At 35.5% G+C, this 19822-nt stretch overlaps 1 protein-coding gene across 4 annotated transcripts in view; it reads left to right on the forward strand.

The window, feature by feature from the left end:
• LOC140435042 (ATPase family AAA domain-containing protein 2-like) overlaps nt 1–19822 on the forward strand; it is a 91408-nt gene that overhangs the window by 19364 nt on the left and 52222 nt on the right. For all 4 annotated transcript variants that reach the window (XM_072523729.1, XM_072523726.1, XM_072523728.1 and 1 more), the window contains 4 exons: nt 1818–2013; nt 2585–2723; nt 5839–5969; nt 15646–15940. In XM_072523729.1, the coding sequence (XP_072379830.1) occupies nt 2659–2723; nt 5839–5969; nt 15646–15940 (491 nt within the window). In that variant the 5' untranslated portion in view covers nt 1818–2013; nt 2585–2658. The remainder of the gene's footprint in view (nt 1–1817; nt 2014–2584; nt 2724–5838; nt 5970–15645; nt 15941–19822) is intronic.

Genomic DNA, 19822 nt, shown 5'->3' on the forward strand with positions numbered 1-19822 from the left:
TAACAAAGGTGTCATCTACTTATTATCGTGCAAAGAAAAACAAATTTATAAGCTGCTAAATGTTTTTACCATGATGCAAGTGCATCTTTAAGATTTTGCTGAATATACTTGATAAAGGATATCCAATGTCCCAAAATTACGAGTTAAGTTTAGTTTACGTAAAAATATGACATGCATACAATACAAATTATATTAAGTGATTATTATTCCCTTTATACGAGCCCCTTCCCATACCAGTTGGCCTAACGTTAGATTGATAAGAAAATTAAATTTTAGAGAACAAAAATAAAAGCGCAACGTAAATTTTAGAAGTTTTAATGCATTGAACATTTTTGAATTTCCTAATTATAGAAAATATTTTATAATGTAACGAAAGCTATTGATTAAACAAAATAATAATGAATTTAAAAAAACGCGTAGAATATGTACAATTAACAAAAAAATGTGAAAGTTTACCACTGAGTTACATCCCCTTTATTTTTAATGACATCCACAATTCTTCGAGGCATAGTTTTTACCAAGTTCTGACAAAATTCTAATGTAAACGAATCCCATATTTCTTGCAATTTTTCCTTTAATTCGTTGACGACCTGGTAGGATGTTTTCTCAAAACTTTTTTCATTTCGCGCCACAAAGTCTCTATCGGGGACAAGTCGGGACTGTTAGAAACCCATTCCAGAACTGGTATGCCATGGTCTTCAATCTTTTGTGAGGTATGACAACCTGCGTCGTCCTGTTGGAAGACTAAATCTTCCGCTGATGTTAAACGGTGTTCCATAATCGGTGAAAGAGATTCTTCTAAAATATTCAAATATTTGTCCGTGTTTACAATCCCATCGATAAAATGTAACTTTTCCACACCTTTAGACGACATGCTGCCCTAGATAATGACAGATGCAGGAAATTTGACTTTTCTCTTCAGACAGTCGGGATGGAAAGCTTAATTTTTCCTGCGAATGACGCGACTCATACAGTCTCCAACACACACTTCAAATCTGGACTCATCACTCCATTGTATTGAATCCTATTGCGACTTAGTACAATCTTAATGCTCTTTTGACGATCTTAGTCTATATTTGTTGTTGTAATGTTAAAAGTGGCTTTTCCTTAGCCTAATTAAATTAAAATGAAACTAATTATAAACAATTCGTACTAATTTTTTCAACTATAGAACTTACTTTGTAAATACCAATTCCTAATTCGTGGGCCTCTCGGTGACATGTTGATCTAGAAACGGGTCTTCCAATAACGTCACTTCATAAAACGCTTAATGCCCTTCGATCTGCTTCGGTTATTTTACTTTTTCGTACATTTGTAGGTTTTGTGACGACCGAACCTGTAGTTTTGTATCTTCTGACTATATTGCTAACACTGTAGCGTGACAACTGCAACATATTCGCGATTTCCGAAATGGATTTTCCAGAATTAAAAAAATCTAATAATGATTGAACAAATTTTCTCATCGATAACTTTACCTCGACCCATTGTACAATCCAACGACAAAAAGTCTTACAATACTACAAAATACATTTGACATTAACTGACTATATTATTGTTTTGATGTCATTTTTCCATAGCTACGTCTGGATTTAACGTAATTATGAAAAAATCGGCGTATGTTGACATAAATGAATGCATAGCCAGGGTTTAGTGAATTTTTTTTTTATTGTTGAAAATAAATAAAAAACCATAAGGGTAATTTTTAATAAAATTAATAAAAATGCCATATTAATTAATATGGGAACTGATATGGGAAGGGACTCGTATGTTATATATGAATTGAGAACTAAAACAGATTTCTCTAATAATAATTGTAGGGTAGCCTTCGTCTCAGTAAACCGAAACAAGAGAGAAGTGGTACTTCAAGCAGTCACGAGAGCGATAGTGATGAATCGGGCGGTAGAGAATCATCGTGCAATGCCGAAGAAGAACCAAAATCATCTTTAAACCCACCGACCAACTTACCTCCCAGACAATTAAGGAGCAGATTTTATCCCCCGAGCAAATATAAAAGCAAGTATTAATTACAGTACCCTTCGAATTACTTTTTTCACCCTATTTTTAATGTACAAAAAGAAGTGATCTTGATTGCCCATTATCACATTGTTTCCTTAGGTTGAGCGGGTAATGACGTTTGGTTAACTTGGTTGACTGCACGTTAATTGCAACAGTAAGGTGGTGGTACTCTTGCAAATAGTCTACGCACTATCCAACGCAAGGCCGAAAAATTTGGCTGTATTTTTCTTACAAGACAGAAGTTTTCTCAACTTTGTACTATTCTGGAAATTTTGTTTATGATTTTATCGAATCTTCTACATATATTTCGGCATGGGGGGAACATTTCCATCCATCTTGTCGCTTCAAAACGGATACATCTGCACCAGAGTTTGCTAGAAAATTCGAAGCTGTGCGACGAAGGCAAAAATAGAGATAAGATTGTTTAAGAGAGTATGAGGTATTGATTTTTTGGTACATATTTTTGGTACTCATCCTTAAGTATTCACTCGTCCATTACAATGTGTTTACTCAATCCCACTATGGATGTATACGCGTTGGTTTATATTTATTTTGTGTTATATTTTAGCCCGTCCAGTACGTAGTAGTCATAAGAGAATATCTTTAGATGATAGAAGAACTTTAACGTTGTTTTCGCATAAGATGCACCGTGATACCGATGTTTATGAAAGGGGCCACGATTCTGAAGAAAGAATATATGATGTTAGGTAAGTCCGATTGAAAAATACGTTGAAAATTTGTTGAGGGTGTTTTAGATTTTAATATATGTAATATCGGGTGTTTGGCAAGGATATGTTGTTGAATTTGCAATTGACGAAAGATCCAACTGTAGATGGAATAGATTGTAGTCTTAATTGATAATTATACTGTATGAAACCCAAAAGGAGTCAGGTGAATACACTCAGGTTGGAATTTTTTTAACGAAATAGAATTTTTCAGGATGCAATTTGTTGAGTACAAAACAAAACTGATACCACCAGACCCATGGCAGCAGACTGGAGTGGACTGGGGACCATAACTTTGGCTCTGAGGAAAACTGGCATGTGGCAAAAGAAGTGGTACATCAGAACAAAGTCAGACAGGCAATAAACTCATTTGAGTAATATAAATTACCGGATTCTAACGGAATATATCCAATACTTCTACAGAAGGGAAATGACATTCTGTATAAAAAAGTGGTGCAGTAGGCGGTACTGTGGACTACCGCAAATCTTCATACTATTTGTTGTATTTAAACGTTTTCTATATTTTTAAATTTTAACTAATTTTAAAATTTAATAAAGTAATTTGAATATTTTTTTTTTATTTTACAATCTTTTTACAATCATCGATTTACAAAATTTATTTATTTATTTTAACCATTTTGTGTACATTCGAAAGTACATAAAAGCGCTGTTAGTTCATATCCTTTTTATTGTAATAATTTATATTTACCTACCACGTTGGGTGTCACTTGTAACAATATATAATTGCTTATTGGAACGGGGAATCCTGCTTAGCAAACGGCACGACTACCCCTCCACCCACGTTCATCAACTGTCGAATATCCAGCCCATCAATGAGAGGCTCTTCTCTTTGAGCAGGAGTTATACAATCAAAACCATCCGTGGCCAAAACTTCAGAGCCCAAAATATCATCAAAACTACCTGCTCATCCTTCGGCAATGTATTCAACAGACACCCGAAACGCAAACTCCCACCCACTAAATTGTTGACCCTTGCCAGCAACGAACTCCCTGATGAATACATTGATATTCTGGAAGCAACTCCACTCTATTATCGCCACAATTATTAAATTGTTCACTTCGAGCTTGCTATGGCAGGGAGGGATCGGTTTTCTGTGGATTTCCGATCTCATTGCACAATTATACCTGTCTATTGTACAGCCACAGCTGCACTCTCCGCGATTCATAACTTATATATACTTACTAATTAAATTGAGTCACAATTCATAACCATATAATTTATACCAATAGAATTCTGGAAAGGACCGTTTTAGCTCAACAACGAACCTCTGACCACCCTGGATTCCACCTCCTCCGCAGGACAATAGCCACCGAAGCTCATCACCAGTGAGCCCAAAGCAGATTCTTCGACCACGGCCTTACCTATAGCATCGTACGCTCTAGGGGGTCTCCAGTCGGGACTCTGCCCCATTTCTACCTTAAACTCTGTAGCTGGTCTTTGTCTACAATCAAGAAGTTGTTTTATTTCTAAATATTTTTGCTTTCTTTAAATTCGATAGTCTTTGTCAAGACTTGTCTGAATTTAACAACATCCTAATTCTACATATGGATAAGTGCTAGAGGTACTTCACAAGCTACACGTGAAGCCCCTAAGCAGAGCGTACAGGGCGAGTAGACGATGTTAGAAGCCTAACTCCTCTGAGACGACATGGCACCTCACGTTGGGTGTCATGTCGTATAGTCGGAGCATCCACAGAGGTATTTCCTGCCTGGATGTGATTCGACCGCCGCTCGTGAGGCGGAGCGAAGGTTCTTCGCCTCCACCCTCGACCTCGTGGTTATCTGTATGTACTCGCACCACACTCCACTAGAAGTGTGTACAGGTGGCTCTGTAGTCCTCGAAGGCCCGCCAATAATTCAGAATAGCTTAACAGTTCGATAGTTCTTACTTGACGGTGGATTTCTCTTACATGTAATAATTATGTACGCGGTGTACGCCTTGGATTTAACAAAGATGCCGGCCATTCACGTTTCGAGGTGTGGTCGAGCACACAGCACACACTCCACTCCACGTGTATAGGAACACCGTCGGAGTGGCGACTTCAACGTCGGCGCTACGTTTCACACGTTACCTTTTGCAGAAACAATCTTATGTCTTGTAAAAACGTTGATTATTTCCGTCGAAAAGGGTTCTCACGACGAAGCGCGACTTCAGCTTGGCCACCGAGTGAGGAGTAATTCTAAGTCCACCTGGAACTTTTATTCTCTCCTAACCGTCGCGTCGGCGTCGGTGGTCCAGTGGAACACTGTTAGTTCGGCACGATCTGAGATAGGTATAAGGCACACTGTCTTTTCTATCTCAAAGATCGATGAATACTTGGGCAGGGAATGTTCACTCTGAGCTGATGTTTCTTTCGTGAGGTGACCTAGTTTCCTATTAAACTTTTCTTTACCTCGACGAAAGAATTACCAACAGTCGCTACTCCGGTTCCTATACCTTCCTGTGAATACTTCGTAGCCGATAAGACTTCGTACGTATTCACTACGAAGACGTTCGGACTCACTCTTGGGTAATAATAAACGTTGAATTTTCAAGAGGCACTCGGTCAACAAGGTCCTGCAGGGGCTAGTGATGTAAGACGCCTAGATCCCGATCGGAATTTGCGATGCCTTTTTTAGACACTTCGTGTTTGGAATTCAGCAGTGATCTTCCGCCGGGAGGCCAATAACACAGCATTTAATAAAACTGTTTGTTATTGGCCAGCCAGAGTGACAATCTGCGTCCTGATTGGTCACTTCTGGCGACGGTATGTAGGCCGGTTAAAACTTATTCAGTTAAAATTCAAACCAAACAACTTCGTTTGAAACCGATGGATTCTTAACCAAAGATTGATGTAATCATTTTAAAATTTGCATGTGTTGAGGTTCGTTTAAGAACTGTAGGTAAGGCTACCTAAAAATATTAGTATAATGTGTCAATACTGCAGACAACGCAGTGATTGCAAGTTGTATTTTTATTTTACAATACTTCTACATTACATTAAAAAATCAATGTTTAGTGATCCTCACAGGACACTGAAGGTATTTTTGATATATTTCATAACATAAATTAGGTACTTATCGTTATTTATTTTTAGGGGTAGCAGAACTAGGCATCTAATTCGAATGAATCGAATGCAAAGACGTACAGCTTTGTCGCTTCGACCAATAAGACAAAAATGCTATGCTGATTCACTTTCACCATCACATTTTAACTCTGACAGTGAAGGTAAATTTTTTTATTAACTCTCTTTAAATTCAATTTAATGTCGGGAGTTTCATGATCTCGGCAATGTTGTAAAGAAAAAAGTAGATTTCATAAATTTAAATTATTGGACCAATGTAGTGAGTTACATTTCCGAATGTTTGTCTTTTGTTATTTTACTATATACTCCAGTCGTCAGAGAAAAAAATGCCACTGAACCTCTAAAAATCATACTAACAAGCTGAGTTTTACCGAGAATATTAATTTTGGGACCCCAAAAAAGATGCAAAAAAGTTTACCACTTTTACCCACGGACTTCCCCATAAAACTCCCCTCGTAGGGGGGTAAAAATCTGTACGCCGTAGAATAAAAAGTGTAGCTGAGATAATTTTAAACAAAAATGTTTATTAGCACTTTTTGTGTAGAATGAACTGTTCTCTCACAAACAACGCTTGAAGCGACCGTCGATTTTGAACAAAATTAAAATAATTTTAAACAAAAATGTTTATTAGCACTTTTTGTGTAGAATGCACCGTTCTCTCACAAACAACGCTTGAAGTGACCGTCTATTTTGAACGTCAGGTCTGTTGTAGGATTTTCCGCAGGCAAATTACTTTGATTGCAAATAGTTTATGTTTCGTAATGTGGTTTTTTATGAGAAAGCTGTGGTATTGAATACGGTTTTTATGTTAAAATCCACAAGAAAACTAAGTTTCTGTAGCGGGCTGTATACCATGTATCACAAAAAATTTATTTAAAAATCCTTTATAAAAGGTGTATAATTATTAAGGATATTAATTATATACCTTTTATAAAGGATTTTTAAATAAATTTTTTTGTTTTTATGTTATTTAAAGCTTTATCTCATTTCCGCAACTACTAGGTGGTGGCATGATTCAGTTTGTTAAATTTGGTACTTACGTTTGTATATATATATTTAGGGATTCTACAGTATTCACTGCATTTCCTCGCTCAACCGTTTCCATCTCTCTGTCTTCTCCATCGTTTAGTCCTCTCTTACTCATGGCGTCGTCTACTTCGTTCCTCCAGGATTTTCGGGGTCGTCCTCTTTTCCTCCTTCCTATGGGGCTCCATTCGGTTATTTTCTTTATCCATCTGCTGTCGCTAGTTCTTCTTACATGTCCATACCACTTTAGTCTTTTTTGTTCTATATATGTTAGTATGTCTGTTTCTATTGATGTTCTTTGCTTTATTTCGTCATTACTTCTCCTATCCATTCTTGTTACTCTGCAGCATCTTCGCAGGCATTCCATCTCCGTTGCTACTATCTTACTGCTGGTTTTCTTGTTTATGATCCAATTTTCAGCCCCATATGTCATAATACTTCGCACTAATGTTTTATAAATCTGCGTTTTTGTCTTCATATTTAGGTGTCTATCCCACCATACTGAGTTAAGTTGTCTGATTGCTGTTCTTGTTTGTCCTAATCTTTGTGTAATTTCTTCCTCTGTTGTTGCCTTTTTCGTGATTATAAACCCCAGGTATTTGAATTTATCCTTTCCTTTGATTGTTACGTTGTCATCAATCGGTAGATCTTCTATGTCTTCTTCACTTGTAGATAGGTACTCTGTTTTCGCGAGGTTAATATCTAGGCCCGACTTGGTATATTCTTCTTGTAGTTTCTTCATCATGTAGCTGAGGTCGTCTTGGTCTTGTGCAATCACTACTTGATCGTCTGCAAAACTTAATGTATATAGGTATTCGTTCCGTACCGGTACTCCCATGCCTTCGCATTTTCTTTTCCATGTTTGACAAACTTACGTTTGTCATTGTATAAATAAGCAAGAATGTCGCAAACCTAGTAGTTATGTTGAGTGCGTCTAGTGTTTCTGTATTTTTTATAAATACGATCATATTAAAGTGCCATCCATCGACCATGCATCTTCTTTGTTTTGAAAGTGCTTAAGAAACTGTGGACTGGTTGTTTTGGAGGAACCATAATTTAGTCTGTGTAAATAATTAGTCTATAAATTTCGTTTTCCCTCTCTAATTTTTCTCATATCAATATGTTTGATGATTTCAGTAAGACTAGGCTGCAAACCTAGTAGTTATCCATTGAGATAAGTGCGTCTAGTGTTCCTGTATTTTTTATAAATACGATCAGATTCATATGTCATCCATCGACCATGTAACTTATGTATATTCTGCTTCGAATGAACTTTGCTTTGTTTTCTTTTTTGTTTTGAAAGTGTTTGAGATACTGTCGACTGGTTGTTTTGGAGGAACCATAATTTAGTGTGTTGTAGGATTTTCAGCAGGCAAATTATTTTGATCACGTATAGTTGATGTTTCGTAATGTGGTATTTTATGAGAGAGTGGTGGTATTCAATTCAAAAAATGTTTCGGTTTCAAAGATATTTTTATTGATATCAAATTAAAGACAGGTTCAAAGACATTGAAGAAAACGGATTACGGACCCCTCAGCATGTAGTCTATCCATCTGCAGCTTCCTTTGTCTATTCCTTTTAAACGAATCGCCCTTGTGATTGCAAAGTAGGTGTTGCCGAATATTGTCTCTTTATATCGAGAAATGCACTTAACATCACATCTTGGCTTTCTAGAACGTACTCGATTCTTTTTACGAGATGGTGCAGTGCCGTTTTTGTAGAGACTCTTCCTTGATACACATACTGTCCCTGATGCCAACCAATACACCATTCCTAATATGCACATCGAGCAGTTTTCCCTAGTCTTCAGTACGAATACCATTAAACTTATCGGCCTCAGGGACTTAATTTACTCATGTCTGACTTTCCCAGGTTTAGGTATAAAAGTCACCCTTATTAGCAACCATACTTTTTATATGTTTTCTAGTCGTAGGCTACCCTGCAGTATCTTACATATTTTTTTGTAGAGAAGGTCATTTTCCTTCTGTAAAAAAATTGCTTAAATCCCCTCTCTACCTGACAATTTATACGGTACAAACTAGTTTATTGCCAATTTGATTTTGTCCTAGCTCACCACTTGTTTTGCATCAGGCCAGTTTTCCCCAGAACCATAAGCTATGATATCCATTCCAGTTGCTGTCACGGGTCTAGTGGTATCAGTTTTGTTTGAGACTCAGGAAAGTGCACTCTGAAAAGATATTTCAGAGTCTCTTCACAATTTAGAGTGTATTCACCCGACTTATTTTGGATTGAGGAAATACTTATCTAAGGGTCTTTTGAGAGAACTTTATGAAACCTTGACATTTCTGCAGTCTGTTCTATGTCCTAGAAATGCCCTCCATGGTTCTCTTTTTGTCCTTCTAAGTTGTTGTATATTCAATCCATGCTTTGCAATAATCGCCCCACTCTCAAGATCTTTTGGAGCAATTAAATTTTCATTTGACTTCTGTCCTTTAATTTGCAAGATTGTCATTCCACCAGGGTACTTTCCCGTTGAAATTCCTCACTATCTCCGAACAGTTATCTTTAAGCGCTGATATGACAATGAAATTGTACGGCGGCCATGTCTACGTCCAATGTATGCCTTATCGTCCCTTTAATCTTACCTAAACAATATTCCAGGTCTGCTTGATATGCTTCCCAATTTGTTTTACGAAGATTATGATAAGTTTTCTTGATATGCTCATTGCCTGTCTCGATGGTCTGAACAAGACACCTCATCTAAGGCATGCCATTTTTTAACAGTTTGCTGTTTGTACTGCCTCAGGTCAGATGGTAGGCATTCATATCATAGCCAATGATTAATTGCAGTTAATTTTTCATGCAGTCTCTCACTAACTGTTCCAACTCCCTTGATGGTTGTTTGGGATCATCATATCGGAGGTATGCTGATCTGAGAACTATCTCCTTCATAACTCCTCCCTCTATAACCTTTATCTTTACTATTCAGTCTGTGGAACAAGGATTACAACCAGTCTTCTGTGTTAAGGTCTTGATTTTGCCTTGATTAGACGGGTCCTGATGGTTTTTTCATCAAGTTTTTCTCCCAGACGCGGGTGAGGACCATGGGGCGCTTGGGCATATTATTTGGATCAATTATATTTAAGTTTACTACCTCCCATAGGCCCTCAATAGTCTTCACCACTTCAGTCGTCCATTTTTTTTGTATACTCGTTAACACAGTTCATCCACAGGGTCCCTTCGCTAATCGATGTTTTATGGAACTGCAGAAGTTCGTTTTGACCTCAGATAGGAGCCTCATCAACTGCTTGCTCGTTTGTTAAGGATCAAATTTGCTTGAGCCCGATCTAGTTGAGTATCAGGATGGTGTCTGTGTGCTACCACCATTCTAAATACTTTTGTCAGGGTGCTTTATTACCTAGTTTGTGCGTTAGAGCCTTGGTTTCTTAGCAACTCTGTTACGAGGGGTGTGATGGTATTCTCCCGAAGTCTCTTTTTATCGTCATGTGTTGCTGATTTGGTTTTCTTGGGATTTGCTATGGTCCATGTCCCAGCAGCGATTTTTGCCTTTTTTCAAATCTTTCTTTGTTGAGCTCTAGTGAGGTGTTATTTAAGACTATTTTTTAATTTAAAAATCCAAAATTATACTTCAATTTCGAATTTTCAAATTGTAAAAAATAATTCTAAATAATAATTCTTTGGTGTATGTGCTAAAAAACAATTCTAGCGTACTAACAATCGAAACATCTTACGATTTTTTGAGTTTTCTCTCCCGGTGATTGACTTTTAATTAAGTTTATTTATAGTTTATAAGAAGAGAGTTTTAATTATATTTTTTGTAGATTTGTACATATTTCAATTAAAAATTTGAATCATAATATTTTTTCTAAAAAGATTCATTTATTAAAAGTTAAAATATTTTATTTTCTTCTAAAAATGTTATAAAACGCAAAAATTTAATGCTATTCTACGACCACGCGGCATCTACATATAAAAATATCTAAGATTGCATTTGTTGCCCCACTCCTTCTTATTTTAGAAGCAGTAATAGCGCTGACGTGACCGCTCCCTAGTGGTACAAATAAGGAAATAAAATCGTGATCAACTTCTATAGATAGATCTTTATTTAAATAGAAAAACCTAATATACATACAATATAAAGAAAGTACATTATAAATTTTTGATATACTGTTTAAGTAACATTTTGAAATTATCGAGACTAGTAAATTTTTTTACAGATGTAGGTAACTGATTCAATTTAAGGAAGCTTTTAAAAAAGAGCGAATTCATCGTACTTTTATACATAGTTTAGAATTATTCTCATTCCACGGTTCTGTAATTTTTGTAGCATGTTAAGTTTGTTGAGGGTAAGTAAATATAAGATTGATGAGCAATAGTCAAAATGAGGTTGAATAATTGTTTTATATACTGTTATTTTTGTCTCCATTGACAACGTTTGAGATATTCTACTCAGAAAATAAAGTTTTTTTTGATATTTTTTTATGAACGTACTCGAAGTGACTCTCAAAATTCAGAATATTGTCAAGTTGGAATCCCAAATATTTAACTGTTCTGGCAATTTCAATTTTTTCATTATTAATATTTAAATTTATGATTTCAGAATCAAGCAAGCTATATTTATGTTTGGTTGTGAAAACCATTGCCTTTGTTTTTTTCACATTCAACTTCAGTTTATTTATTTTTAAATATTTATTAATTATATCTAAAATAGTGTTTATTTTTTGAATAGCTACATCAAAATTTTCATCACTACAACAGATTAGAGTATCATCGGCAAAAAAATTAATAAATTCACAACTTACAAAAATATCGATATCGTTAATGTACAGAATAAATAAAAGGTGGTCTAATACACTGCCTTGAGGAAACCCTGTATTACTATTCATTTCAGATGACAATTGGTCTTTAAATCGAACTTTCTGTTTGCGATCTTGTAAATAATTTTTTAACCACGCACTTACTGTACCTCCTATACCATACTGTTTTTAGAAATCATTATTGTCCTGTCAATGGTCTCAAAAGCTCTTTTTAAATTAAGAAATACACAGACTACGTACTTATTTTTATCTAAATTACTCTTTATGTGACACAATGTAACTTGTAACTCCTTCACAAGAGAATTGCTTTCGAAAACCTGATTGATTATTAATTAAAATTTTATTTTTCGTTACATGTTCTAATAATTGTTCATAAACAGCAATTTCTAATATTTTCTCCATAGGAGGTAAAGTATTGATGGGTCGGAATTCTTCAGCTTTGATAGTGTTGGGTATTTTTTGAATGGGGGTGATAGTACTTATTTTTAATACATCAGGAATTCTACCCGTAGTAAGAGATGTATTAATTAAAATTAACATAACGTGCCCAATGGTTATAAAAACTTCCTTTACCATTCTGCAATTTAACGTTTCATATAGTGAGAATTTATTATCTAAATTGCCAACAATTTTTCGCAAATCCTGCATATTGAGCTCTTCAAATTTTCCAAAATTTAAATATAGATCACTATTTACATTACACCATGTTTCAGAATTATCAATACTTTGAACAATACTTTCAATGCTTTTAACAAAATACTCATTAAAACTGCTAGCTATTTCTACGCTGTTTGTTAACCGTTTTAGGCCAGTAATAGTTTCAAAGATTACAGTGTCTGGCATTTCTCGACTATTATCATTGATTATTTTTTTTAAAGTTTTCCACATTTGTTTTGGATTGTTTTTATACCTGTCTATTTTGTTAAAATAGAACCGCTCTTTTTTAGCTTTAACATACTTACTACCTCATTTCTATGTCTCTTAAAAACCTGCCATTTATGTTGTTTTTCAATCCATCAATACATTTTTTAAAATCTTTATAAGCCCTATCACGTTGTTTAATTTGTTTAAACACCTCATAATCAAACCAAGATAATTTTGATTGAAACTGGCATGTTACAATTGGTATTATGCCATTGATTACACTTTCACAATTTTTCAAAATTTCCTGGTAAATGATATTAACATCAACAGAATCTAAATTAAAGTGACACATGATAAGATTAGTTTTGATTTTCTCTAAGTTTTGATTACATAAATTTCTAAACTTGGATATATTACCATCAGATATATTATAACTATTATTAATTTATAAATTTTAAAATTTCAAAATTTTAGTTTTAGGCATTTAAAATATGCTTAAAAACGCTTGATTTAAACTTTCACATAACAAACTACCTAAAACGTTTAAAACTTTTTTTTTTCAATTACTCTAGTACGTTTTTCAAGAGAACCAAACTTCTGCTGTAAACTACACCCAAAACCGTAGTCTTGGAGGTATTTCCCGTGACTTGCGATAGTTTGCAATGTCTTCTTCTTTTGGTGCCTATTAGTTTCGAATAATGGCGATCATTCTGGCTATAATTATTTTATTAACTGATGCTTTAAATAGTTTAGTTGTTGTTGTGGAGAATCATTTCCTCAGGTTTTTTTAACCATGATATTCTTCTACCAATTCCTCGCTTTCCGAATACTTTGCCATGAAGGAATATTTTCAGTAATCTGTATTTAGTGCTGTTTCTCATTATGTGTCCGAGATATTCTAATTTTCTCCTTTTAGTCGTATACATCACTTCCCTTTCTTTCCCCATTCTTCGTAGTACAGTCTCGTTGGTTATTTTGTCCGTCTATGATATCCTTAGGATTCTTCTGTACAGCCACATCTCGAAGGCTTCAAGTTATTTCTCTATCGCTTCAGTGAATGTCTAGGATTCAGCTCCGTAGTATAATATCGAGAAGATATAACATCGTAGGTGCCTTACTTTTATCTCCAGATTAAGGTTGTGGTTTTTAAAGAGTTTGGCCATGTTGTTGAATGCACTTCCTAGCCTTCTCTATTCTACGTTTTACTTCTTGTGAGTGATCCCATTGTTCGTTTACTATTGTTCCAATTTAGGCAAACTGTTTTACTTGGTCCACTGGTGTATTCTTGATAAGCAGTTGAATTCTAATTTTCTCTAGTAGTAGTCTCTAATTTTATTTTTGCTACCATAAATTTGGTTTTTGATATGTTTACTTGTAGTATAAATCTTTCACTTACTTCATTTACTTTGTTTACTAGTTGCTGTAAACTGTCTGTCGCAATTTTCCAAAACTTCACTAAATATTTTCTCTGAATATAGATTGAATAATATAGGTGAAAGTATACATCCTTGTCTAACGCCTCGCAGAATCTGGATCGCTTCTGTCGGTTCATCTCCAAGATTTGTTCTTATTGTGGCTGATTGGTTCCAGTACAAATTTTGTATTATACGCCGGTCTTTATCACCTATTTGGGCTTTTGTTAGAACATCCATTATTTTTCGGTATAGAACTGTGTCCAATGCTTTTTGGTAGTCCACAAAGCAGGTGTAGATATCGCAAGTCATATCTCTGCATCTTTGGAATAATACCTGTAGACTAAACAGTGCGTCTCTCGTATCTACGCCTTTCATGAATCCAAACTGTGTGTCTTGTATTCTCTCTTCGGATAGCTTGTATATTCTGCGATGTATAATTTTAAGAAAAAGTTTTAGTGTATGGTTCATTAGATTTATTAGGCTATATTCTCCACACTTTTCGCTGGTAACGTAATAAATTCTGAAACTATCCAATCTTTTGGAATATTGCCTGTGTCATAGATATTATTGAAGATTTTACATAGTATTCTTACAGATTCATCATCAAGAAGTTTAAGAAATTAAGACTGTACTCCGTCTGGAGCTCTCCCTTCTTTTAGTGATATTATGGTTCTCTTATTTCTGCCACTTGTATAGGTGGTCCTGTTTCCGTAGGTATTGGGGACTGGTTCTCCCTCTCATTACCTCTTCGTTCGATTACCTCTTCGTTGTCATTAACAAGTTTACTTACTCTTGGCATTTTTTCACCAGTTTTTTCTGTTTGGCTTCTTTGATCCTTCTCTTTAGATGCAATCCATTTGTAATGTAAAACATTAAATTCTGCGTTTTTTGTTCATATTTCAAATTTATTGCCACAACTTAAAATTGAAATTTCATGTCATAGGTTTTAAAGATTGATCTCTAAAAATGCAAATTTTACTACGAATGGTCAATGAAAGTGATCAATTTTATTGATCTCACGAGGCAAAATCGTAAAAAATGGCAAAAGTCGCGCCACGTTTGTTTACTTAACACCTTTATAAAAACTAAGTTTATTCTCGTCAAAATACGGAAACTGCATACGAAAGCTGCACTCTTTACCTTGATATCGAATTTTTACCGTTGAGCTGATACAAATTTTATTGAACTTTGATTTCGCGCGCGTAACTGACATGTTTTTTTGCGTTTTTACCCCACAACGACGGGGGTTTTGTGGAGAAGCCAGGGGGTAAAAGTTATAAACACATTTTTGAATCTTTTTTCGGAGTCCCAAAATTAATATACTCGGCAAAATTCAACTTGTTCGTATGATTTTTAGGGGTCAACTGTCTGACGACTGGGCTATATAAATGTTTTTGTCTTTAGGGATGATATTTCCCGAGGTACTTATACCCATTGCAATTTTTATTCGTTTGGTTTTAAAGACAAATACTTCTCAGTATTTCACTTATTCATAGATATCTAGTTTTTTATGATTCCCCAAGGAAAAGAATTTTTAATTTTTGACATCCATCACTTGATTTTTGTGGTCCTTTCCGATATTTTGCGTTAATTTCGCTTTTTTACTTCCGATATCCAGCACAAGTAATATATGTGAATATATAAATCCTAGTTTATCAAATAGTAGCAAATGATATATGTAATACATTTATTAAATGTATTTTCATTTATTTAGGTAGGGTAAGAAAAAGTACCAGAAAACAAGCAAATAACATTTCTTGGTTAGACGATAGTCAAATGCATAAAGTCGGTTATCCGAACCTGCATGCCGGCTACTCAGAGGAAGACAGTCGATACGCCGCTGATGCTCACAATAAAATTGAAATTGCCGGTCGAATCACAAGGCGAAACAACGATGTAAGACTTAGACACGAAATCAAAACTCCAAAATATCTGTATGATTATGGTGTACAAGATGCTTCGAAAAGACGTAAGAGGAATATTGAAAAGGATGTTGAAATCAAAGAAGAGTAAGTTTTTTTTATTTTCTTTTCAGATGGTCTATCCGAACCCTCGAATTCCTTATTTTTGTTGATCTCAGTTATGGCCAGGTGCTTTTGCGAATATTAATTTAATATTGCCTCTGATTTTCGTTTTATTGTCCCAGATAGATCTTTTTTCAGTGGTATAAAATGTTTAGTTCCTACTTGGACTTGTATAATGATCACCAAATTAAAGTTTTTATCACTGCATGAAACAGGATTTTAAAAATTAAATTTGAAACAATTTTTACAAGACATTTTAAATTATTTTCTGAAAGTAATTTTTTATTTTGTTTTTCAACACATTCACTGCTGGAGTGTAATTTAAGTACATTATACGCTTTGATGCCGCTACATTCTTTCAGTGTCTTGAATACACGTATGATGACGTACAGAGCTGAGTATGCTACACTGTAATAGTCCACCGGGCCAATATAGTATAATAAAATTTTCTAATTGTTTTTAAAAGTCAACAGAGTTAGACTTTTGTTGTATCACAGCGCCAGGTAGATGAATAGACAATCATCATCATCATCACGTAGCGCTACGACGCTGGGTGGGTCTTGGCTGACTGTACAACTTTTTTCCAATTTGTTCGGTCTTCCATCAACCTAGGGTCAAATGGAATGTTCATTTTCCGGAGATCTGCTTGGATGTTATCTCTCCATCGCATTCTGGGACGTCCGAGTGGTCTTTTGCCTGTGGGAATCTCCTCTCATAACAGTTTTATAAGTCTCTCGTTATGCAGTCTGTGCACGTGGCACGAGATAAGTCACCAAATAGACGAAGAAGTATTGGCAGACCAAAAAAAAAAAATAAAAGATGGTGCGATAATTTAAACAATTTAGGAGGCTAATATTGAAGAAGAAACAGGCTTTAAAGCCTACATTAAAGAAGGAAGAAGAAGAAGAAGCACCGTACTTTAAGTTAATAGTTTTTTTTTAATCCTCCGGGATTCCGAATTGTAACAGGCACTTCACCAGGTATTTTATTGTTAGCGGGGTCTCACAAGCATAATACTCCGGTTGGGGATCTCGTGTCATTAGATGTCCATGCGTGAGGCGACTATAACCAAGTCGCAGTCGCGTGATGATCACCTGAGAAAAACGATTGGTGGAACAATCAGGCCATGGTTGAAATGTTGGTTTTATTTCAAATAATTTCGCCTGTTTCAAGTAATTTTTATGAAAATAGAATATTGGAAGAACTTGAGGCATTAAAAAAGGAAAATCAAACAAGAAAATTCTATAAAAATCTAAATAAAACAAAAAAAGAATTTATACCAAGGATCGGACTATGTAAGGATAAGGAGGGGCATATACTCAATACAAAAGAAGAAGTATTGAAAAGGTGGGTGGAACACTATAAAGAACTACTTACTATCGAAGTAGAAGATCCAAATCAACCACCCCCAGGAGAAAACAACAATACACCATTGGAACCTCCATCAATTCAGGAAGTACGGTATGCAATAAAACACCTAAAAAATAATAAATATCCAAGAAGTGATGGTATACCCGCGGAACTTATTAAATGTGGAGGTGCTACTCTGACTAATCATATATATAAAATCATACTGAAAGCCTGGAATGAGGAACAAATCCCAGAAGAGTGGTGTATTGGGATCGTTTGCCCGCTACACAAAAAGGGCGATCAATTGGAATGTAGAAACTATAGGGGAATAACCCTCCTTAATACAGCATACAAAATATATTCGAGTATTTTATATGGTCGTTTGAGTGCATATTCAGAGGAGCTTCTTGGTGAATATCAAAGTGGTTTTAGGCCTGGTCGATCAACAACAGACCAGATCTTTGTGCTAAGGCAAATACTGGAAAAAACCAATGAATTCAATATCGACACATACCATCTTTTCTTAGATTTTAAATCGGCATATGATAGTGTCCTAAGAAATAAATTGTATGAAGCCATGGATGAATTTCACATCCCCGATAAACTGATAAGATTGGTTAAGGCTGCAATGCGTAAAGTTGTCTGCAAAGTCGAAATACAGGGCGAACAATCACAGGCATTTGAAACGCATGTTGGGCTGCGACAGGAGATGCGCTGGCGGGTCTCCTTTTCAACATAGCTCTGGAAAAGGCGGCCAGGGTTACCCAAATAGACATTTTTAATAAATCATCCCAAATGTTGGCATACGCAGATGATATTGACTTAGTTGCCCGCACAACAGGCAAGCTAGAAGAAATGTATACCACCTTGTCAAACGCCTCAAAAAATATGGGCCTGCAAGTAAATAAGGAGAAAACTAAGATAATGGCATCAACACCCAACAATAGAGCCAGAAACATCGGCCACCAATTCACGGTTGATAACTCTACCTTTGAAGTGGTGGACAAATTCACATACTTAGGCTCCCTGATCACCAAGGAGAACGTCATGACGGAAGAAATCAAGCGAAAAATAATCCTAACAAACGAATACTATTTTGGACTGAGTAGACATATGAGAAGCAGAAACTTAAGCACAAAAAACAAAAATAACCAAATACAAAACCCTTATACAACCAGTGTTGGCATATGGGTCGGAGACATGGACCATTTCCAAGGCAGATGAAAATCTCCTGCTTATATTTGAACGAAGGATCCTGAGAAGAATATTCGGTGGCATCTGTGAAAATGGTGTTTGGAGAAGGAGGTACAACTACGATATATCACAGATATAAACATATATTTAGTGGTAAAGACGTAGTATCCTTTATAAAAATAGGAAGACTAAGATGGGCAGGACATCTGGCAAGATCACAGCAGAACAACCCTCCTAGAAGAATCTTTATGTAACAACCTGTGGGAAGTAGAAGTAGGGGTAGGCCAAAACTCAGATGGAGGGATGGTGTAGATGAGGATGGTAGACAAATAGGCGCAGCAAACTCGCAACAGTTGGCAATGGATAGAACTGACTGTCGTAATAGACTTGGGAAGGTCGAGGCTCTTTTGTAGGGCTGTAGCACTACTGATGATGATGACTTTCGCCTGTTTTCTGTGCCATCTGTTATTCCATGTTTCAACTATTTTGCTATGGAAATATGATTTGAGATATGTCGCTGGAGTTTTTGGATAGATCTCATTAGTTGCGTCCTCTAATGCTTCTCGTGCATATTTATCTGGTAGATCGTTTCCCGTGATTCCTATATGAGATGGCACCCACAGGAAAGCAATGTTTCTGTGATCTATGATGTGCAATTCTTGTCCAATGAGTTTGGCTACAGGATGGGAAGAATATATTTTAGAGATGATTTCTAGAGAATTTAGTGAGTCTGTAATTATTAGGAAGGTAATTTCAGAACTTTTGTAACGTGACATATGGCTTTATATATAGCAAAGAGTTCTCCTGTTAAGATAGTATTGGTCTCCGCTAGTTTATATTTCGTTTCATTTAAATGGGAATAAGTCACCATTAAAGGTTAAATTAATTTCCACTTCGGAAATCGTTTTTTAAACGATTTCCGAAGTGGAAATTGAAACGTCAATAAACGTACTTTAACCTTTAATTGTGGATTATTCCCATTTAAATAGTAATTAGCTTCAGAACAATATTAAGAAACCGTTATGGGCCCAGCGTTATTCAAAATTTTCGGAGATTGGAAATTCTTTACAAGAAACTGGCACATTGTCAAAGTTCCATCAAATTTTTACGAATATGTAGAGACAACAACCTAATACCAAAGGGCTTGAAGTTACGTCCAGCATATTCAAGCAGAAGGTTGGAAAACATTCTACATAGAGCCAGTTTATCCATGATCCAACGATTTCCGAAGTGGAAATTGAAACGTCAATAAAATGTATTTAACCTTTAATTGTGGCTTATTCCCATTTAAATAGTAATTACTTTAACATGCCACAAGAAAAT

The sequence above is a fragment of the Diabrotica undecimpunctata genome, chromosome 2 (assembly GCF_040954645.1).
Source record: "Diabrotica undecimpunctata isolate CICGRU chromosome 2, icDiaUnde3, whole genome shotgun sequence".
NCBI lineage: Eukaryota > Metazoa > Arthropoda > Insecta > Coleoptera > Chrysomelidae > Diabrotica > Diabrotica undecimpunctata.